We start from the raw sequence: 21087 nt of genomic DNA on the forward strand, positions 1-21087 counted from the left end.
TCTTTCTGCTTTTCGAGAGCAAACCTCAAACTCTGACAATTTATATCCCAAGAAACTATTTGCTTTACCACTAGACAACCTCCCAAAGCAACACCAAACGGATTCTTACGGATTCTTAACACCAAGAGGTTTTGGGTAACTCAGAGAAGAGGACTTTGAAACCATTCCATGAACTTCGAAAATTAATTTATAAATCCGGGACATACTTCTGTGTCATACATTTCGAAAACAACTCTTCTTTTTTTCCTTTTGGACGTTTTGTTCGAAGGGCGCATTACAAAGTGATAGACAAATATTTTTGACAGCAGGCTATTTGATATTATTGATATGGGCGGGTTATTACGTAGACTATAAGGGGGAGATGTGGAGAATGAATCGCGAACATTTTTAAAGTAGCCTATTGTTGAAAGTTGTTGGACATTGAAATGACAACATTTTTGCACCTGAGTTAAAACAACATCCCGCTGATTAGATTAAACACCTACAGCTAGCGGTTGCCTGATGGATCTCAGTCAGATCAAAAGAAACTTTTACATCTGATTTGTCACGAGCGACTCGAGCAGTTTGCAACCCTTCGGATTTTGACAGGTAATCTTATATTTTTAAATCAATAACATGATGAGTGTGATTACATGTGCATTTGCATCATTACGGCAACAGTTACTTTTGTGCTTTCGTATGCTATGTAACGTTATCTGATACGAATAGGCTACACAAAGGCGGAAATTGAGCATACAACCAAAAGAGGCATATTTGCCGCTTTTTTATATAGGCCTAGTAAGATGACTTTGATCAGCCAGCATCTGATTAAGTCTGCCAAATATGTAAATATATCAAAACGATTGTGACATGCCACGCGTCACTGGACTGAAGCGTGCAGCTGAGTTTGGAGGGGTTTTCTTATAGCTACACTTCAGCTCTAACGTTACCCATATGGCACCGTGTTTAACGGGATAACACATCCCTTTAAACAAACAATTTCTAGGTTTATGATGTACTTTATATTTTTCTAATTATTAATGCGTAATCCAGCAGTATCTTTTTCATTTCCACTAGTGACTTTTCATCAGTTCATATTCCAGTGGTGTATCTATTAAAAGTATTTTTGATTATTACAGTTTACTAGTTTAGTATTAGTATGTATTGCCTAGTTATTTGTAACCATTCATATATACACTAGTGTCTGTTTTAGTTTTACTGGCATTTATTGAATAGACAGCAGTAGTCCTAATTATTTAGTAGGCTACATTTGTAATCTTAGGCCTAGTTGGATTTGTAATTAAACTGTAATGCAGCCATTCTAACTAAAACAAAACAACTGTAACTAGTGCAATAAGAAATTTTACTAGTAATACCTTTGACACCCTTAAATAGCCTACGTTATAGGTACTAATAGAACCGACATAGTTACTAGTGAAAGTGAAAAAGATAATATTTAGGTTTGGATTTCTTGCTAGCAATTAAAAACAAATACCAGTAACTTAAAAATAGATGTGATAGTAATAAAAGTTAATAAGATTAGCTGTCTCACTCAACGATGTGTTTATGTCATAACAGTTTATGTGAGTGAATGTTTCATTATTTCACAATGCCAGATTAGTATTTTTTAAATGCTCTCTCTCTCTCTTTTTTAAGTTTAACATGGATCTGTTGAGATTGGCCAGACACTGTATGTACATTGCATGGCTTGGCTTCTTATGGAGGAGTGCAGCAGGTCAGCCCAGCGTGACAGATCACCTGCAGTCTGCCAATGGATTATCCGGTAGGAAATCATCATTCAGTTGAATCACTCTGAATCGCCCTGTTTTATGTGTCTTGTAGGCTATAGTGTGAATTTGATGTGTTACATAATCCCAGTGGAACAGTGTTTGCTGTTGAGAGAAATGTCCCACTCTGAGAAATGGCGCATGATATTCACCGTTCTTATGTGTGCTGCTAGATAAGATAAAGCACTTCCCTTGTTTAGTCCTCATGGGTGATGATGTCTTTCACAATCCATACACAATCATATCCATATGATTTAAAGGAACAGTTCACCCCCCCCCCCCAAAAAAAAAAAAAATTAGCTCAAAATGTACTCATCCTTAAAGGGATAGTTCACCCAAAAATAAAATGAATGTCATTCCGAACCGGTAAGATGTAATCAGCATTGTTAACGTTCAGCATCCGTGCACCATCTACTGAACATATACAGCGCTGATTACATTAATTAATTCTGGCATACTCTCCAAAATGGCGGAAGACGGTAACTCGGGGAGAAGATTTGTTGAATAAATTATGTTATTATTATTTTATTTGAGCACAAAGTATTCTTTTAGCTTTATAAATTTACGGTTGAACCACTGATGTCACATCAACTATTTTACTGATGTCCTCGCTACATTTTCTGGACCTGGGAACATTGCAGTTGCATTGCTGTCTATGGAGGGTCAGAAAGCTCTCGGATTTGATCAAAGATGTCTTAAGATGAACTAAGGTCTTACAGGTTTGGAATGATATGAGGGTGATCTGTCCCTTTAAGCCATCCAGGATGTAGATGAGTTTATGCCTTCAGAACAGATTTGGAGACATTTAGCATTACATCACTTGCTCACAAATAAATCCTCAGAAGTGAATGGGTGCCGTCAGAATGAGGGTCCTAACAGCTGATAAAGGTAATTATTGCAATTATCCAAAAGTAATCCAGTCCATCAATTACCATATTGTGAAGCAAAAATGTGTGTTTTGTAATAAACATATTTAGCATTTTTATCTTGCTTCGAGATAAAATACAAGTCCTCTATCCAAAACATTGTTTAACCCATTGAAACTTTGTCTCGTGTAAATCAGAAAAGAAATATGCACTGATCAAGCAGCATTTAAAAGCCAAATGTCAGTGTATGTTAATGTGAAGTGAAAGCAGGGTATGGACTTGTTCACCGGAGGAGCATTATTCTGGATTATAGACTAGTATTTTGGCCAGAAGCAATGGGTTAAAGTTAAAATGCCTTAATGATTGATTTGTTTTTTACTAACAAACATTTTCCGTCAACAAGATATTATTAATGGACTGGAATGTTGTGGATTATTGAGAATTTTGTATCAACTGTTTGGACTCTCATTCTGACGGCACCCATTCACTACAGATGATCTTTGGTGAACAAGTGCTGTAATGCTAAATTTCTCCAAATCTGTCCTGTACTGCCACAACTCCTGAAAAACGTTTTCATTCCACTTTGCCCCATCACGCTCTCGCTGGACCCGCTCCTCTGCTATCAATGAGAGTGTCTGTACTTCCTCAAACGACCACGAAACAGCAATTTTTTCAACCAAAATGTACTGCTCGTTCAAAACAGTTGTATTTAATCCTTCACTGGCTGTGTTGATTTAAATCCTGCGGTTCTGTTGTGTTTGTGTCGCATGGTCAGTGACGCAGGTTGTGACGATTCTCTCAGCCAATCAGTGCCAATCAGTGATCATTTTGGTAATGGGACGGTTCACTTGGAACCTCATCCAAGGTGATACTAAAAAAATTACCAGGTACCCAGTACTGCACCCAGTGGAAAAAACCCCAAAAGTGAACCATACCATGCCGTGGAAAAGGGCCATTAGAAAAAGGGACCAACCAAAAAAAGTTTCGAAAATGAAAATAGGGAATCGATTTTAACCAAATATGTACACTATTAATTTTAAAAGAATTAAACAGTTAAAAAATATAGATGTAACAAAACTCACAAACAAGCAGAAAAAGAAAATAAAGAATTCCGAAAGTGCAGTATGCATTGCGAAAGTTAGACAGAAAATACCAGCAATTTTACGCGCCTCCAAGACTTAGTGATGTTGAAAGCGACCTCTCTGCGTTCACACCAAATGCGAATATAGCATCTGGCGTGAATTATTTCAATGTTAAGTCAATGTAAAGACAGCGAACGGTAATCCCCCCACCTTGCGCAGCTGTATCTGAGTCTCCCTGGGACATCAGTGCGGTCAGAGCGCGTCTTCTCAACAGCTGGACATACAGTGAATAAAAAACGCTCTGCTCTGGACCCCGAAAATGTTGATCAAATTGTTTTCCTGTCCAATAAATTTGTAATGGTCCTAGCCTTTTGGTGCATTTCCTTAAGCCTGCCTAGTGCCGCCTAGCCTAAGTGTCCGTTACGTTCAATAAAAAACACACATGGTCTGTTGTCAAGTCCATTTAAAGTTACATTTTTTTGAACAGTTGTTAGAAATGGATTGAATCATTATTTAAAATAATCTTGGAGATTTTTGAATTGCCTAAAACATAAATGCAGCTGGGTTGAAGCCTGCAGTGATGTTTTTCTTTTGTTATGGCAGCCGTCCTCTCTGCATACATATTTTTTCGAGAATGTTGCACTCCTGTTGCTGTTCTGCACGAAACTGCCGATAAATAAGAAATATTGCTGACCTGTGCGTTTCCTGCCCTCTCTTTGCATTCGTCTGTTATTTGACATAGAAAAAGGAAACGTTTTTTTTTTTAGACATGGAAAATCGATTTTACAATCGATTCAAGGAACACTTATGTCTTAAAAATCGAAAAAGATGCCATTTATGCAGCCATTTATGTTGTAGTGCCCAGGGAGCAGTTGGGGGTTCTGTGCCTTGCTCAAGGGCACCTCAGTCAAGGTATTGACAGCCAAGACTCAAACCCACAACCTTAGGGTTTGAAGTCAAACTATCTAACCACTAGGCCACGACTTCCCGAATGCAGGAGGTTTCCTTTAGCTAATGCACAGAGCGACTTAAAATGCCTCCCATGAGGCAAGACTGCTGGAGTATGTCACCCTCGCAAGCTTTGTTATCCATTAAAGTGTCCTCTTGTGCTTTGACACTAATGTTCAGTTTCCACTTAACTGACTGATCCCCGTCCTGTCATGCACCTTCACCAGTAGGCAGGTTGTGGTCTACTCAAAAACAAACAAAACAGTATTTTCATCCCTGCTGGATGCAACAAATGCCTTATTTGTAATGAGTTTTATTGGTTTTGTCTTGCCACGCCAGGACACGGCATCACAGTAAGGTAAGGGGTGTAACATTTCTGTCACACGCTTGAGGAATTGCAACGATACCATTTTTTTTTTTTTTTTTTTTTTTTGATCTGACCAGATCCAGAAAAGTCTGATTATGATGCGATCCGATACCAGCGCAGTTTTTTTTTTAATCAATGTAAAATATCTAAACTTCAGCTTGTGTGGACCTAAATGTCCCTCTTGTGTGTATTAAACTAATACTTATAAAAAATAGAGAAAACTTAATTTTAATGAAAAATAACATGAAAAAATATATCATAATCTATGATGATATTTTTTGGTAAACATTACAGCATTATTACGTCGATGACATTTACAGTATCATCTTTATTCTGGTTTTCTTAACCCTTGGGTATTGCTAACTTAGTAATATTTCCATTACTTATATTACAATTAGTGTAATATTTAAGATTATAGATTATATAATATATTAAGATATATAAGTGTAAAATAGAGAAAAGAGTTTTAAATTCCTAAGCAAAGAGGCAAATTAGAGTAATTTGTGGTCAGAAAAAAATAAAACATTTAGTTTGAAATGCCATGGTTTACCCATTTAGTACCTGTATGGCTCTTTACTAAACATATCTAGAATATTGCAGGTCATACCCGCTTACTTATTTAAATTCTTCATTTGAATGAATATTTAAACATGATTGAACATTACATTTTTAAAGGCATTCAAATGCATTCAATCAAACCCCCCCCCACCCCCCACCCCCCCAATGGACTGGAGACTTACTGACGTTTTCAGTTACTTTTTCTGTTGTTCTAGTTATAAGTTTATAGTAAGTTACTTAAATAAATATTTAAATCAAGCTTTCTTTAAAGTGCTTTCAGAGGTCATCACCTACTGTATTTTCCCAGGCCCTCTGCCTCACTGGGGTTAATTCGAAAAGGGCATGTCTTCTATCTTTGAGGTGGATCTCTTTGCATGCATCTGGAAAAGACTCTAAATTGCATGTATTACATCCAAGGCTGTGCTGGCTTTATCTGTTTCAGAAAAGGACTTGCCGTTTCGGCTCCCAATGGAATGCCTTCCCCAGAACATTTCTCCTTTTTCAGGAAATGGTGGGAATAATAAGACTGTTAGTGTTATCTCCCCTTTGGAGTTGAGAGCTGCAAAGTTGGACCACTGTGGAGATAGTTTTATTGGAATGCAAAATGACACATTACATTTGATAATCCGGGCTCAATCTGAGCCTTTGAGCATAATGAAGATTACCACAAAAATAATTTCTACCTCAGACTTATTTTCTGAAATTGATGTTTTGATGGATTTAAAAGCAGAAATGTGAAGCATTAAAAGTTTTCTGTTAAAACATCGGTATTATTCGAGCTGTAAAGCTGTTTAAATAAATTTTTCCCATCACTTTAGGGTTTAGCTGTTGTGTTATCATGGCAACAGCTTGTAAAATTTATTTAATGTAACTTTACACAGAAAAAGTTAATTTTCACACTAAAATCTTGTTAATTCGCCTATTATTTATGACTTGTGGCTGTACTAATAATAACCTGAGCATCTTAAAGGGTTAGTTCACCCAATAATCAAAATTATGTCATTAATAACTCACCCTTATGCTGTTCCAAACATGTGAGACCTCCGTTTATCTTCGGAACACAGTTTAAGATATTTTAGATTTAGTCCGAGAGCTCTCAGTCCCTCCATTGAAGCTGTGTGTACGGTATACTGTCCATGTCCAGAAAGGTAAGAAAAACATCATGAAAATAGTCCATGTGACATCAGAGGGTCGGTTAGAATTTTTTGGAGCATCGAAAATACATTTTGGTCCAAAAATAGCAAAACTACAACTTTATTCAGCATTGTCTTCTCTTCCGTGTCTGTTGTGAGATTTCAAAACACTGAAGTGTAGTGATATCTGGTTCACGAACGAATCATTCGATGTAACCGGAACTTTTTCAACTAGTTCACCGAATCGAACTGAATCGTTTGAAACGGTTCGCATAAGCGTTAATCCACAAATGACTCAAGCTGTTAACTTTTTAATGTGGCTGACACTCCCTCTGTGTTAAAACAATCCAGGCCTAGTCCTCTCTCGTCGTCGCTCCTGTTTTATATCCTTCCATGTCCTCCAAGGGACTCGAGACCGGTGGGTCGAGCAGGTGTCGCTAATTTCGAATCACTCCACAGGTCTCGCCCCGTTTCCACGGCTCTCGGCCCCGCCCCACTCGTCACAATGTATGAGTCAAAATTTATTTTTGTGGTAATCAACATTATCGGTTGATCTTGACATGTATTGAACCCAAATTACAACATTAAATAGAAAAACAATGTTAACCATAATGTTTTCAGCATTACCACACAGTAATATTTGATCCAATGCTATGTATAAGTATTCAAACCTCTAGTGTGTATTGTGTAAAGACCCGTCTGATCTTGACGTGTGTGTGACTTCATGCAGCTGGGTCATATAGGACAATATTGAAGGGTCTTTTTACAACAGCTCTGTAAATGCTCAAGTCTCCACAAAATCTGACAGTCCTCTCAGATCTTTTTAAAGATCCCCACAATCAAGTGAAGCAGACCAAACCTCCCTCCATTTGTTTCCTCTTCTCTCCTGATCCTAGGCCTCCTGATTTCCCCCATTTTCTTATGAAGTAATGCTCTAACCAGAGATACAGGAACAGAAATTTTGGAAATTGATTGTCTTAAATGAGAAATTCGTTGCCTCTAGGATTTTAACAAATTCTAACAGCAGCTTGCTTCAATGTGTCCTGGCTGTTCAAGGGGAAGTTCACCCATAAAATAAATTTCTGTCATAATTTACACAAGTCATGTCAATCCAAACAATATGGCTTTTCAATAGAAATTTGTAAAGCTCATTAAAAAAGATCCAAATAACCTTTCATAAAAAAACTCTAAAATGTTGACCTTACTGGCTTTCTATAGTCCAATGCACTTTGTACACTGATGTTTAATGTCATTGACTGAGCATTTGTGTCTGTTTAGAAGTTAGTAGTTTGTTATAGTTTGCGTCTGAGATAAGAATAGTTTCTGGATTTGCTTGAGTTTATACGTTTCACGACAACATGGTTTAAAAATAAAGTTTAGCAAAACCTGCATGTAGCCAGGCTTGTGTCTTAAAGATAAGATACAGGAAATACTTTGTGTTCCACAGAAGAGTTTGGTGATGACAGAAATGATAACAGAACTTTATGGGGAGTGAACTGAATCTGGCTGTATGTCAGATGAAATCATAAGTGAATCGGGTGGAGGGAATGCATACAGGGACTTCAGGGATAATATGTGAGGAAATTCCTGAGATCCTCTACTTTGTTGTTTATTCTCATGCATATCTGATGCCTCTTTCTCAATTAAAACCAATGGCAAATCGGTCTGTCTTGCTTCTTAAATTGTTTAATCTATCCCATTAACTTGACTTGTACCCATTGCACATGTGACTGCTTGATCTGGGTCTGGTTAGCTCAGTTTAGTTAGCAAGCTAAACTGGATGTGGTGTCAACATTTCTGTGGAGTCATTATGTTTCTTAACATGCAGAAACACAGTGAGTGCTAATGTGTATGTGTGATGACATGTGCTTTTTAAAGAGGTGTGGTTGTGGCATGTTTGTTTTAGTGGTTTTGCACAGACACTGTTGTGTTTCACCTTCTGTGAAATGGGGACAAAAAAATAGCTGTGCAGATCTTTTGACCTTAAAAGCCTCTTTTATCGAAATGGATCAGCCTGAAAGAACACCTTTTAATCATGAAAAAAAAAAAAATAGCTTGGAATGGATGATTTCTTAAGTTAATACCTGCTCCATAATCAAGTCCTTTAATTCTGTGAGACAAAGGTTAACAGACCACCACAAAGCAGCAATATCTACAATACCTCAGCAGCTGTGCTGTGCCTCTCCATCTATAAATTGTTTAAAAGTCACTCCATGGCTCTTATGTGGATATGTTACCAACTGTGTGAGCGTCACCCTCAAATTGAACTCTCCTGTTACAGTGAGCTCAAACACTGGACCCTTACAAAGGCACTGATGTTGGATCAGTTTTCAGCTGTACATCATCACTAAGTGATCAGTTCCTTATCCCTACTTAGTTTCTAAACTCTATAGACAAGTACAGTTGGCATTTCTGCTCGTCAAATGACAGATACTAGGGATGCACCGTTCGGCCGATTTTTGATTATTTCGCTGTTTCCCTTTGATTATTTATGTGAAAATAGCATGAAAAGGGAGACAACGAGTTGCATTATCTGTTGCATAATCCAATGTTTTTCTCTGGGCAAAATAATTAAATGCTTGCCAAAACAAAACAAAAAGTGTACAAAATATAGTTTGTCAGATGGCATAGAATGGCCAAATGCAGACATGACTCTGACGCATCCAACTAGTGAAATGCCCGCTCTCAGCTAATTCATCAAAGGTAAGTTGCAATGGCAATTAGCGTTTATCTGATGATATGTCATGGACCGCCAAGCATCAGTGAAAGCAGGTAATATGCAGCTTTTTGTTTGAAACCAGTGTAGAACACAGATTCACACAAGGGCACATCATGCACCTGCGGCGTTTCTCTGAACAGAGAAAACAAAATAAAACTATATAGGACACATAAAAAGGAATATATAGGCCTGTACACAAAATATATTTCACTTAAATCATTTACAGATTAACAAAATTAAAGAAAATTATTTTAATGCACTCTGAAGTTCAGAGAAAAAAAAACCAGACAGCAGAAAGCAGTTTTCTTTATTTTACAAAAGCTTTACAGTTTTGAATGATGTTTTGCTTCTAGCTGTATGACAAACCAGCATTTGTATGACCATAACTTACAGAGCAAAAGTTGGGAAAACAATACAATGATTTCATCGGTGCCTCATATGCACATACAACAAATTTTTGCTAATTTAACAATGTCATATACTGTACCATGCTTAAATGTTCAGAGCATTGTCATTATAAAAATTATATTTTGCTTCAAATCAGAGCAATGTCGTGATTCATCTCATAGATAGTTGGCTTGGTTCACACCATATAACTTTTTAACGTTGGTTATACTATATATTTAGACCTTTTGAAAATGTCTGTGGGAAAATATATGAAGGCTGTCAAAGCTGAAAAATATAAGTTTGTTTTAATAATTGTATTTCTCTTAACTTGTCTGCTGTCTTGGATGTATCTTTCATTAAGCTTCACATACTGAAATCTGGTATTGCATTCTCTGAATACATTCAGTCAATATTTTGGGTGGCAGTTAATATGGCTGCCTTGTGCTACAGTGGTCATGTTGCTTAAAATGATCCCTCTGGTAGCTTACTAGGTTTTGTAACATAACAATAAAAAATGGTCTTGTCTTATATATTGTTTTTCTCTTTCTTCAGAACTGTGTGGTATCGATGAGCTTCTTTGCCATGATGAAAACTCTCTGCTAAGTTTCGAGGCCATCCGCAGCATTCATAAAGATATGGACGATGATGCAGACGGCAGCGTGGACGTGACAGAGACAGATGGGGTGAGGGCTGCAGCATTTGTGTGTGGTTTTGTGGTCTGCTTTGTTGAGAGGTTGTGACTTTGCTGCACAGTGCCCAATTTACAAACAAGTGCTTGCTTGAAAGGACCCAGTGGCTTTTGGCTGGCCTACTAAAGACATAGATCTCTGTAAAGCTACTTCGAAATATGTTTTGTCAAAAGCATTTTACAAATACTTGACAGCAGTACAGTGAAGTACCACATACTGGCTTGCAGTGTACAGCTGTAGTGTCTGGTGTGTTGCAAAATTTACTGAGAAGAAGAACATACATTACACATTGTTATAGGGGTTTTTCATCTGTCAACGTTACATTTTTAAATGGGGAATATGTATTTTTTTTATTATACATCATTTTACATAGTAAATGTATAGATTAAAACCTTTTTTAACTTTTGGGGTCTGATACTTTTTTTTAAACACATGAATACTAAAAATAGTAAATAAATACTAAAAAACAAAAATTTTTAATCTTTGATAATAATACATGTTACTTGAGCCCCCAAATCTGCATTTTAGAATGATCTCTGAAAATTTAGCTTTGCCATAACTGGAATAAATTACATTTTAAAATATACATTATTAAAGTATTTTCAGTGGGTAATATCTTACAAAAGTACTCTTTTTACTGTAATTTTAAAATATAATAAATGCAGGCTTTGTGAGCATAAAAGATAAATTATTTTAAAAAACAATGTTTGCTTTCAAATTGTACTCACCCCAAACTTTTGAGTAGTGATTATGAATTTTTGGTAAGTTTTTTTTTTTTTTTTTTTTTACATAACTCATAGTAGTTATAGTCATAGTACTTTGTGATAGGTGGGTGGAATTGCATGTTTAAAGCAAATGACCTTTGGAAAGTGTGACTCGATTGCACTCAATTTAGATGAATTTCTGCTGTCACTACATTTCAGACACTTTGGTACAATATGTTGGTACAAAATCTTTTTCATGGAACCTAATTATCAAAGATACAAACTCTTCTTTATTTTGGGGAAAAATGAAATTCAAAATCCATGTTTGGATCTGCTTGTCACCATCAGTTTGATGGATATGTCACTTTTGCATGCAAACAAAAATGATTCGCCATGATTATGGGTTATGAACGTGGGCTATAAAAAGCACTCTGTATTCTCTCTGAATCACCCAAAGCGATTCCTTTTTCATGAGAATGTCACATCTGAGCACTCTTGAGTAAACAGTATTACTGCTGACCGACAGCAGCCTGCCCAAGGCCATAGACAGTCCTGTGAGTGTAACCTTTACCACAGTCAGAGCTGATCTGAGGGACCGTGAAGAGACTGGACCCAGTTAAAACTCAGGCCCCACAGTAGAACTACTGGATCTGGAACAGGCCAAGACAAACATTACAAGTTAATCAACTGTTTGCTGTGGCTTTACGTCTCTTGCCTAATGTTGACTTATGCAAATACACAGTGCTGTAAAAAGAAATGTCTTCTAGAAGCACAATCAATCAAAACTAGACTAGACTAGCATGTTACTGTTTTATTGCTAAGATCTAGGTGCTGGATTTTTCTCTATGCTTTTGAAAATTGTTATGCTTATTATTTTTGCAGTACTTAATAAACATGTTTATATAGTTGCATTCACAATTTTTTTTACCAGATGCATGTGACCCTGTCAGAACAAGGTGTGTCCCATTTTTGGGTCGCAACCCATCAGATGAGATCCACTACATCAGATAATTCTAACATCCAGTCTTTGTTTTCCTTTAAACAGTTTCTAAGGGAAGACTTAAAGTACCACGACCCTAAAGGAAAACAGAACAGCTTCCATAGAGCAGATATGCTGATCACGGTGGAGGACATGTGGAATTCCTGGAAGGCCTCTGAAGGTTTGCACACATCTCATCAGGCTAATTATTGAAGTACAAAGCATTTAACCATTTAAGAGTCATTTCAAAATCATCCCAGATAGTCGACTTTACAAACCCACACCACCTTACCTGAAATGCAGAAGTGAAAGCATTATGTTTGTGGAACTGAAAGCATCAATCTTCCATCATTTGTTCAGTATAACTTCCATGGCAATATTCTCAGTGTCCTCTTGCACCCTAAACCTCTAGTGGCACTTAACAATATTTTTGTCTGTAGTGTATAGCTGGACAGTAGAGGAAGCTGAAAAGTGGCTCATCAAATGTGTGGAGTTACCTCAGTATGTTGATTCCTTCAGGAAGAATGACATCAGTGGAAAAGCTCTGCCCAGGTGAGGAAGCTTATAGTTATCATCTCTACAGTTAATTTTTCAGCTTTTTGGACTGAAGTGAATTCGGTGATCAAGATGGTTCCATTCGCAGACTTGCTGTGAAAAATGCCACCCTGCTTCTGTCCGTGCTCAAGATACCAGACCGCAGTCATGCACAGAAACTACAGCTGAAGGCTCTGGACACAGTGCTTTTTGGATCTCCAAGTGAGTAGCATATATTTGTGGTTATATATTATATTGTATATTTTGTCTCATGACTTGAGAGTTTGAGATGTTTAAATAGTGTCTTTGATTTCAAATCTAGTAGCAAAAGTAGACACAATTAGGTAATATTGATTCAGCTGAAACTGTCCACTTGAATGAAAAAATTCAAATTCATTGGCAAGAGTTGGTCATTTAAATTAACTGTCCATTTAAATTAATCAATTCTGATTTTTTTGTCATTAGTTAGTAAGTTTGATTCATTTTAATGAATGAGTTTGATTACTGTCCATTAAAATGTATCTTTTCTGAATCATTGGCAAATGTTGGTAAGTTTGATTCATTTCCATGAATCAGTTCAAACTGACCATTCAGATTAAAAGATTAATTTATTGGCAATAAGTTTGATTCATTTCTGTGAATCCTTTTGAAGCTCTCCATTTGAATCAATCATTTCTGATTCAAGGGTGTAATTTTGTAAGATTAATTTCTGTAAACTGTCCATTCCAATTCATTAATTTAATTAATTAATTTAGATTAATCTGCAAGTCTTGGAAAGATCACATAATTTCTTTTAATGAATTAATTCTTATTGACAAGAATTTATATTTAATTCATTTATCTTAATCATTTTAAAACGTTCATTTGAATGAATTCTGATTTATTGGCAAGAGTTTTTAAGATCAATTCATTATTGTGAATCAGTTAAAACTGTCCATTTGAATTAATCAGTTTGTCGGCATTGATAAGTTTGATTCATTTGAACTTTCCATTAATCATATTAGAGTTGCATCATTACACAGATATTAATAGAAGACTCACTATTTTTGTTCATTTTGTTGTTTAAGTTCAACTGAAATGCTGTTTAGACTGACTGGCTTCCAGAAGTAGAATTATTTTCGATTCAGTTCAATTCAATTTTATTTATATAGCGCTTTTCACAATACCAATCGTTGCAAAGCAGCTTTACAGAAAATACACAGTTTCTACATTATATTTAGGAGTAGGTTATTAATGGTGACTATGGCAGAAATGTACAGTAAGGATCATTCAGTTAGTTACAAATTGCATGTAATCAGACAGTGAAAACTATTATCTGCAATGATTATATGTTGCGATTAATTTGCGATGAATTTGCGGCTGTAGTTCTACGTTCCGATTGTTCAGAGTTAAAATCATCTGGGGTCTTCTGAGGGGGGGGGGGTTTATTTGCATTATCTTTCTGCTAAATTAATGAAACCATTTTCTTAACAGAGTGTCTATTTACACTCAGTGCAAACAGCCCACCTAGTCCGCTCAGGCTATTTACACTAACTCTTGCCACCAATGTGTGATTTGGCTAGTCAACATTACAATAGACAGTTAACAGTCGTCATCTCCAGTGAAGCAGATGGTAAAGTGTGTGTCGTGACGCGATCGAATCAGATTGAGTTCGAATCTGCTTTTTCAAATTTCAAATCACATCAGAAAAACATTTAAATTCAATGAAAATTAAGGAAATAAGGTTGAAAATATAGTATCTGGTAGGGTTAGGGTAGGAGTACGGATGGCTTTATTGTCCCAATAAGGTGGCACCCATTTAATAATTTGAATTAAAATGAAAATGTACACTCAATTTATTATTGCATACTGTTTTATAATGTACTATAATTGGAACTATTTGCAATAAGTAGCATAAATAGCAGAAAATGCAGTTATTTTAACTATTGCACTTAGTGTAAATAGCATCCATCGCTGTTTAAACTTAGTTCAAATAGCCAATGCCTTTTCTTAATTCTACTTCCTGTTTTAGAAAAACACTAGCTTGGAAATGTTCTTTGAGGCATAACACGTTTTTCTGGATTGATGTTTGCAGAAGATTCTCTGGATGAAGGCCAGACTGCTGTAACTATTTATTGCTCATTACGTGCTGAAATCAAGGGAAGGTTTAGTCTGTTTTCTTTTCTCATGAGCAAATATATTCTGCATCTGAAAATAGCCAGACTTATTGTAGTACAAGAGCCAGTCAGAAGAGATATGTCCCATTAATGTCAACCGTTAAAGCGTGATACTTAAGTAAAGCTGGTCAAACAGAGAAGCGAGGGATGATTGGACAAATGTTATCAATAAAAAGGTGAGAGACCAGGAATAGTTTGAGTGCATTCATGTGATTGACAGTTCATGTGGATGTCTTTACCTTAGAACATCAGCCAGAGTCAAACCTGTTAAATATGTTGGTGGTGCCAAAAGTGCTTTTGTAATGGCATTAGACACAACATCTTAAAGGGATAGTTCACCCAAAAATGAAAATTCTGTATTTAATTACTCACCCTCATGTTGTTTCAAACCTGTAAGACCTGCGTTTTATCTTCTGAACACAAATTAAGATATTTTTTGGTGAAATCCGAGAGCTTTCTGACCCTGCATAGACAGCAACATAACTGACATAATTCAAGGCCCAGAAAGGTAGTCAGTACATCATTAAAATAATGATCCATAAACACCCTTGTGCAGAGTGATTGCTAGGAAGTAGTTCACTAGCCAAAGTCTTACTCTCTTTTTTAAATAAAACTGGATGACTTTTTATTTGTTCATTTGATTTTTGTTTGGTTAACAATATTTTAACATTTGTTGTAGCTTTGTGTTTTTTGTAAAGTCAAACTAATTTAAGGTATTTGATGTAATCAGTTCGTATACTGTATAAATATACCAGTGCGTATGTGAATTTGGTTTGTCGCCGATTGGTTGATCCCTCCCGGTTCGAGATTCCGTCCAAAGCCTCTTAATAATCTCAGCTATGGCAGTTATTTGCCTCTCCTGTCACGGTTTATACTGTCCACGGTAAATAGCCACGGTAAAAGGTTCCTCACTGTTCCAGACAATCTTACAAAAGTGTCTCATGGTGTTCACTAATGGAAAATCCGCCTAGTGTCTGTTTAAAAATTTTAGCTTTAGCACTTACACATAAAGAAATGAGGACGCTCTGCCATCCAAAATCCCTAGACCTGGTCAAAGATTATGTATGCAAACAAAACACTCCTTTAAATACATTCATAGAGCTCTTTCATCAAACACTAGTGAAAAGGAAATCCAAGACGGAAGTTCATCATGTGGCGGCTTTAGCAAACCCACAGGAGATTTAACCTGAGCCGGTTAGGATGGGTGAGCGTCAAGGTTGAAGGATTCAACACCGTCCACTCTCAAAGACTTTTGGCACCGTAACATGTCCTGTCACCTGCCATTTTCCTGGGAGGATGTGAGCAGTGAAATCGCAGATGGAAATAGCTCCTGCTAATCCAGTCATCCAAATCCTCTCATTACGCAGCTGATGCCACCACCGTTGTGGGGAACACCTCTCTGGAGTTATTTATTGCCACCATTTTTGCATGCAAAACAGATTAAGATAAATGTGATAGTAGAGAACTGCTGATGTGTATATACGTTCTGCATGGTTAGATCCTAACTGGAACTTTTTCTAAGTAGATTACTAGTTGTTTGTATTACTGTTCTTGCTAAAAGCAGTCTGTACATTGTTTTTTAAATGTGCAACAGCCACATATGTTAGACTGGAGTTGTAGAGACAGGAGCAGACCCGCCTGAGCAGATCCTAATTTGATGGATTACTCCTGCCAAAAAAATCCTTGGCACTTTTCCATTTACCTTCTTCATACTCTTGTGCTTGTGATTTTGTAAGTTCATAGAAGGGCAAGTCAGTCCACACTTGCATATCCTGGTAAAGTCATGTTTTGAAAAGAATATTTTTTTGAAAAGAATAATGAATAAGATTATTTTATCTGTCATGTTCAACTGCAATATATAACATTTTTTGGTCGACATGATGAAAGCATTCTTGACCCATTAGTCAAATACTTTAACTGTTTTATTTTGGTATGAAAAACAACATTGAAAATGGATGTTAGCATTGGAAAGAAAACACTCATTTGCTTCGACCATGTCAGGGTCAGCTGGGGTCACGAATGGAATGCGTGTTGAAAAAGAGTCATAATTCGCACATGACATCACTAGATGTACTGCATACAGCACTGTACATTCATTCATACACTACTGTCACTGTTATTTAAAGTAATGAATACCTTTATTCAGCAGTTCATTAAAATAATACAAATATATTTTTTAACTGTTTATCATTGAATCATCATAAAATATTAAGCAGCTCTATTGTTTTTTAGCCTTGATAGTTATAAGAAATATTAATTGAGCACATCGTCATATTAGTATGGCTTCTGAAAGATGTGTGACACTGAAGACTGGAGTAATGATGCTGAAAATTCAGCTTTGCCTCCACAGGAATAAATCACATTTTAAAATATATTAACTAAGAAAACTATTTTTACTAACTACTTTTCAAATATTTCACAATATTACTGTTTTATTGTGTTTTAGATCAAATAAATGAGGCCCTGATGAAAAAATTAACAACCGCAAACTTTTGAACTGAAAAGAGAAAATGTCAAAGACACAGATTGTAAAAAACAAACTGAGATTATAATATGATGTCCATGTTTAATAGGTGCTTTCATTTTACAGAAAAGAGCAACATCAACATTCAGCTAAACCTGCCTAGTGTTTTATGAACAACATGATAGTGAGCAAATGATGACAGAATTGTAAGGTGGACAATCATCTTTATTGTTACTCAAGTGTTGTTGTTTTTTTTGGTCTTTCTGGCAGTGAGCAAACACAGTCACTTGAAGGACTTGATGCTGGTGGTGTCTATCATCATTGGAGTTGGGGGCTGCTGGTTTGCCTACATCCAGAACCGGAATTCTAGGGACCACATTGGCAAGATGATGAAGGACCTCGATGGGCTTCAGAGAGCTGAGCAGAGCCTGCTGGACCTGCAGCAGAAGTAAGCACTCAGTTTGTATAAGAAATGAACAGGAAACAGGCTTACAGCAAAAAACAGCTAAAAGGCTTTAAAGTGGAGCTGTGAGGCTCATATTTCATGATCCACAGTTTAAAAAAACTTACTGAGGCAGGATTACTTTTCTAGATGGAGGAACATCTGTTTGTAAGTTAGCAATGCATTTCTCCTGGTTGAATTTGAAGAACTATTGTAAACAGTCTTTCACAGATGGTTACATCACATCTTAAGCAAAAGAAAAAAAAAAAACAAGATTTATTTTTTAACTGGTCATGACATCACACGATTGCTAAGTGATTTTGTCAGGTCCGGTCTCATACTAACACGTTAGGGTGATTAATTGCATATTTTAACTGTTTATTCACAGTAAAGCCTGTTGTGGTTACTGTAAACACTTCAACTACACAGCGAGGGATGAATATGAATATGTCTCTGGTAATGAACAGCTTGCCACAGTTAAGTTTGAAAACAACCTATAAAATACCTTTATTTTTGTTACTGATTGAAAGTACATTTAGTCTGGTTTCTGAAATAGGAGCAGCTATACTTAGTATGGTCAAATGTTTATTTTTATTTGAAATGCTAGTCAGTTCCAGACATCCTGGATGATTAAGTTTTAGGACATAGAGACTCTAACAGTGTTGCCAGATTGGACAGATTATCATACACGAGTCTAATTTAAAGAATAAAGCTGTTTATCTAGACCAGTGGTTCCCAACCCTGTTCCTGGAGGCACCCCAACACTTAATCAAACACACCTGATTTATGGTCATCAGCTAATTAATAGAGACTCCATGACCTTAAATTGATGTTTCATAGAAAGAATACATGCAAAATGTGCAGTGTTGGGGTGCCTCAAGGACCAAGGTTGGGAACCACTGATGTATAGACAAACATTTTTTTGCAGATTACCACAATTGATAAATAACTATTATAATCAGTGACGCAGTCTACATTGGATGCGGCATGATATGACATATCCCTGACAGTAAACTGACGCCTTGTTCTATTTATAATGCACTGACAATGTCGCGTACAATGCAGACAGACCTTGTGCAGATTGACGGTGTTAACTCCACTACTGAGCATGTCATCAGAAGCCTACATGTTGCCAGTTTTTGAGGGGGTCTCGCCATGGACCGCAATATAGTGCTCGTTGGCTTAAAAAGCCGGGCACCCTCTTGCATTTTTAAAGAGGTCATCAGATGCCCAGTTGATATGATTCTTTTGAGTCTTAATGAAAAGTCTGTAGCATAATTTGGCTGAAGTTTCTCTATGGTAGTGTTAAAAACACCTTTTTTACCCTGTCAAAAACAGCTCTTTTTCAGAGCAATCCGTTTTGTAGCATAAGCATTTCCTTTAAATGTTGATGAGCTCTGCTGACCCCGCCCATCTAGCCACTCTCAGAGAGACTGTTTACTTTAGCCGCATTCACCATGAAACTTGTTAATTAGTACATTATTAGGATAGGCGATTTGCAAAGATTATTTTAAAAACCTTATACTCACTTCTTCTAGAGGTGTGAAGCTGGATCACGAATGATTCGTGCTTACATAGACACATTTATGTAGATACTGATACTAATGACAGCTCACTCAGGGCGGGTCTAAAATAAGACGCCAGTCCAGACTGTGTTGAAACGTTACTGTCAATCAAACTATCATGGGAGGGGCCTGTTTTTGTAATGTCACACAGACAGGCAGGCATCTGAGATCGGTTCGATTTGAAAAAGGTAAAGATTTTAGTAGATAAAAAAAAAAACACACACTAGGTGGAATTTCATCATTACAGGGTGGTTGTGTACCCACATTGCCAACACATATTTCAGTTCAAACAACTTGTAAAAGTCCATGTAGCATCCGATGAACCCTTTAACACACTCTGAGGTATGCATTTATTCATTACAGTATCTGTAATGAGCCGATTTCGTGCATGAGTAGGTCTATGATTACGTCACCGCTGGGTAGAGTTAGTTCCGCTACGGGTCTGCCGCTATAACATTTGTAAACTCTGCTCTCAAATATCACTTCTTGCCTTTTCTGATATGTCTCTTTTCAAAGTTGCTGTTATATCATCTACAAAGAAATTCATTTGTATTTGTTGGTAGTTTATACAGACACTCAGACTCTGCTCAAATTTACCGCGGGTGGTGTTAGTCACCAGCTGTCGCGTCATTAACAGAAATACACATTCAGTATTTTTTCGCATCAGTAAGCATTTATTTAAATAATATATATACTCTGATACTTTCTAAATATATATACTCTAATTACACACCTTAAGCTTTGATTCTGGTGTGCATTGTTTTAACAAACTTACACATCTGTACTAAAACAATTAAATAAATACAACAACAACAAAAAAAAATCATTCAAATTAATACACTACATTGTGACCTATTTTTTTTTTCTCAATTTTTATTTTTAGAGTGCATACATTGAATCACTCTTTCACAATCGTGGTGTTGTAATCCTGGAATATAAATGGGAACGTCTTGCAACATGCTTGTTTAATAAATGAAACGTTACTCACTGCAATAGGCTTAAAATAATGTTGCCAGATATATACCAGAAACATATTAGCCACTCACAAACAGGCATAGAGCCGATATTATAGCAAATATTCACCAATTAAAATGAAACTAACACAGTCCACTTACAACATACATTAATTGCCGTCTTTGCATTAATCTTCAGTAAGAAGAGCAACTATGAAATGTGCAACAGCAATATATACTACTAATAGTAATAGTAGTGTTTTTTATAATATGCTACTGTACATGACATCACTGAGAGATGACAGAAGTGTTATTTGTCTTTTATGAAAGATAATCCAGGGTGCAATCTAGCGATAGCAATAGTCAACCCAGAAGCTGAAATCCCGTAAGTGTGAAATTAGCCAGAACAGTAGGCTACGTCCTTCTACTAATAGCATGATTCATCAGAGAATTATATAACACTTGTAAACAACAGCCTTCCGTTACACTAATGAACACTAATGCATCTTACATCATACTTAATTATTTTAGTTTGCTTTATTACACAGCTCTCTGGAATACTTGATTTTGATTTGTCACAGCATTGTCCTATTAGACGTTTTGTATAACTAAAAACTGTATGTATTGGTTGTTTTCCATGGCAGCTAGTCTTAAAGGGATAGTTCATCCAAAAAAGACCGTCGTTCATCTTCAGAAATGAATATATTTTGGAGTCATTCCGAGAGCTCTCTGATCCTCCATAGACAACAAGGATACTATCATGATCAAGGCTCAT

At 36.4% G+C, this 21087-nt stretch overlaps 1 protein-coding gene across 3 annotated transcripts in view; it reads left to right on the forward strand.

The window, feature by feature from the left end:
• Positions 1-11: 11 nt before the first annotated feature.
• The window catches only part of stim1b (stromal interaction molecule 1b), a 32014-nt gene continuing 10938 nt past the window's right edge, over positions 12-21087 (forward strand). The window contains exons 1-7 of one of the 3 annotated variants that reach the window (XM_052587688.1): positions 12-588; positions 1636-1762; positions 10379-10509; positions 12265-12379; positions 12639-12750; positions 12842-12954; positions 17623-17800. In XM_052587688.1, coding sequence (XP_052443648.1) covers positions 1642-1762; positions 10379-10509; positions 12265-12379; positions 12639-12750; positions 12842-12954; positions 17623-17800 — 770 coding nt within the window. In that variant the 5' untranslated portion in view covers positions 12-588; positions 1636-1641. The remainder of the gene's footprint in view (positions 589-1635; positions 1763-10378; positions 10510-12264; positions 12380-12638; positions 12751-12841; positions 12955-17622; positions 17801-21087) is intronic. The other 2 variants (XM_052587689.1, XM_052587687.1) reach the window with 2 other exon arrangements.

The sequence above is a fragment of the Carassius gibelio genome, chromosome B21 (genome assembly GCF_023724105.1).
Source record: "Carassius gibelio isolate Cgi1373 ecotype wild population from Czech Republic chromosome B21, carGib1.2-hapl.c, whole genome shotgun sequence".
NCBI classification, from domain to species: Eukaryota; Metazoa; Chordata; class Actinopteri; order Cypriniformes; family Cyprinidae; genus Carassius; species Carassius gibelio.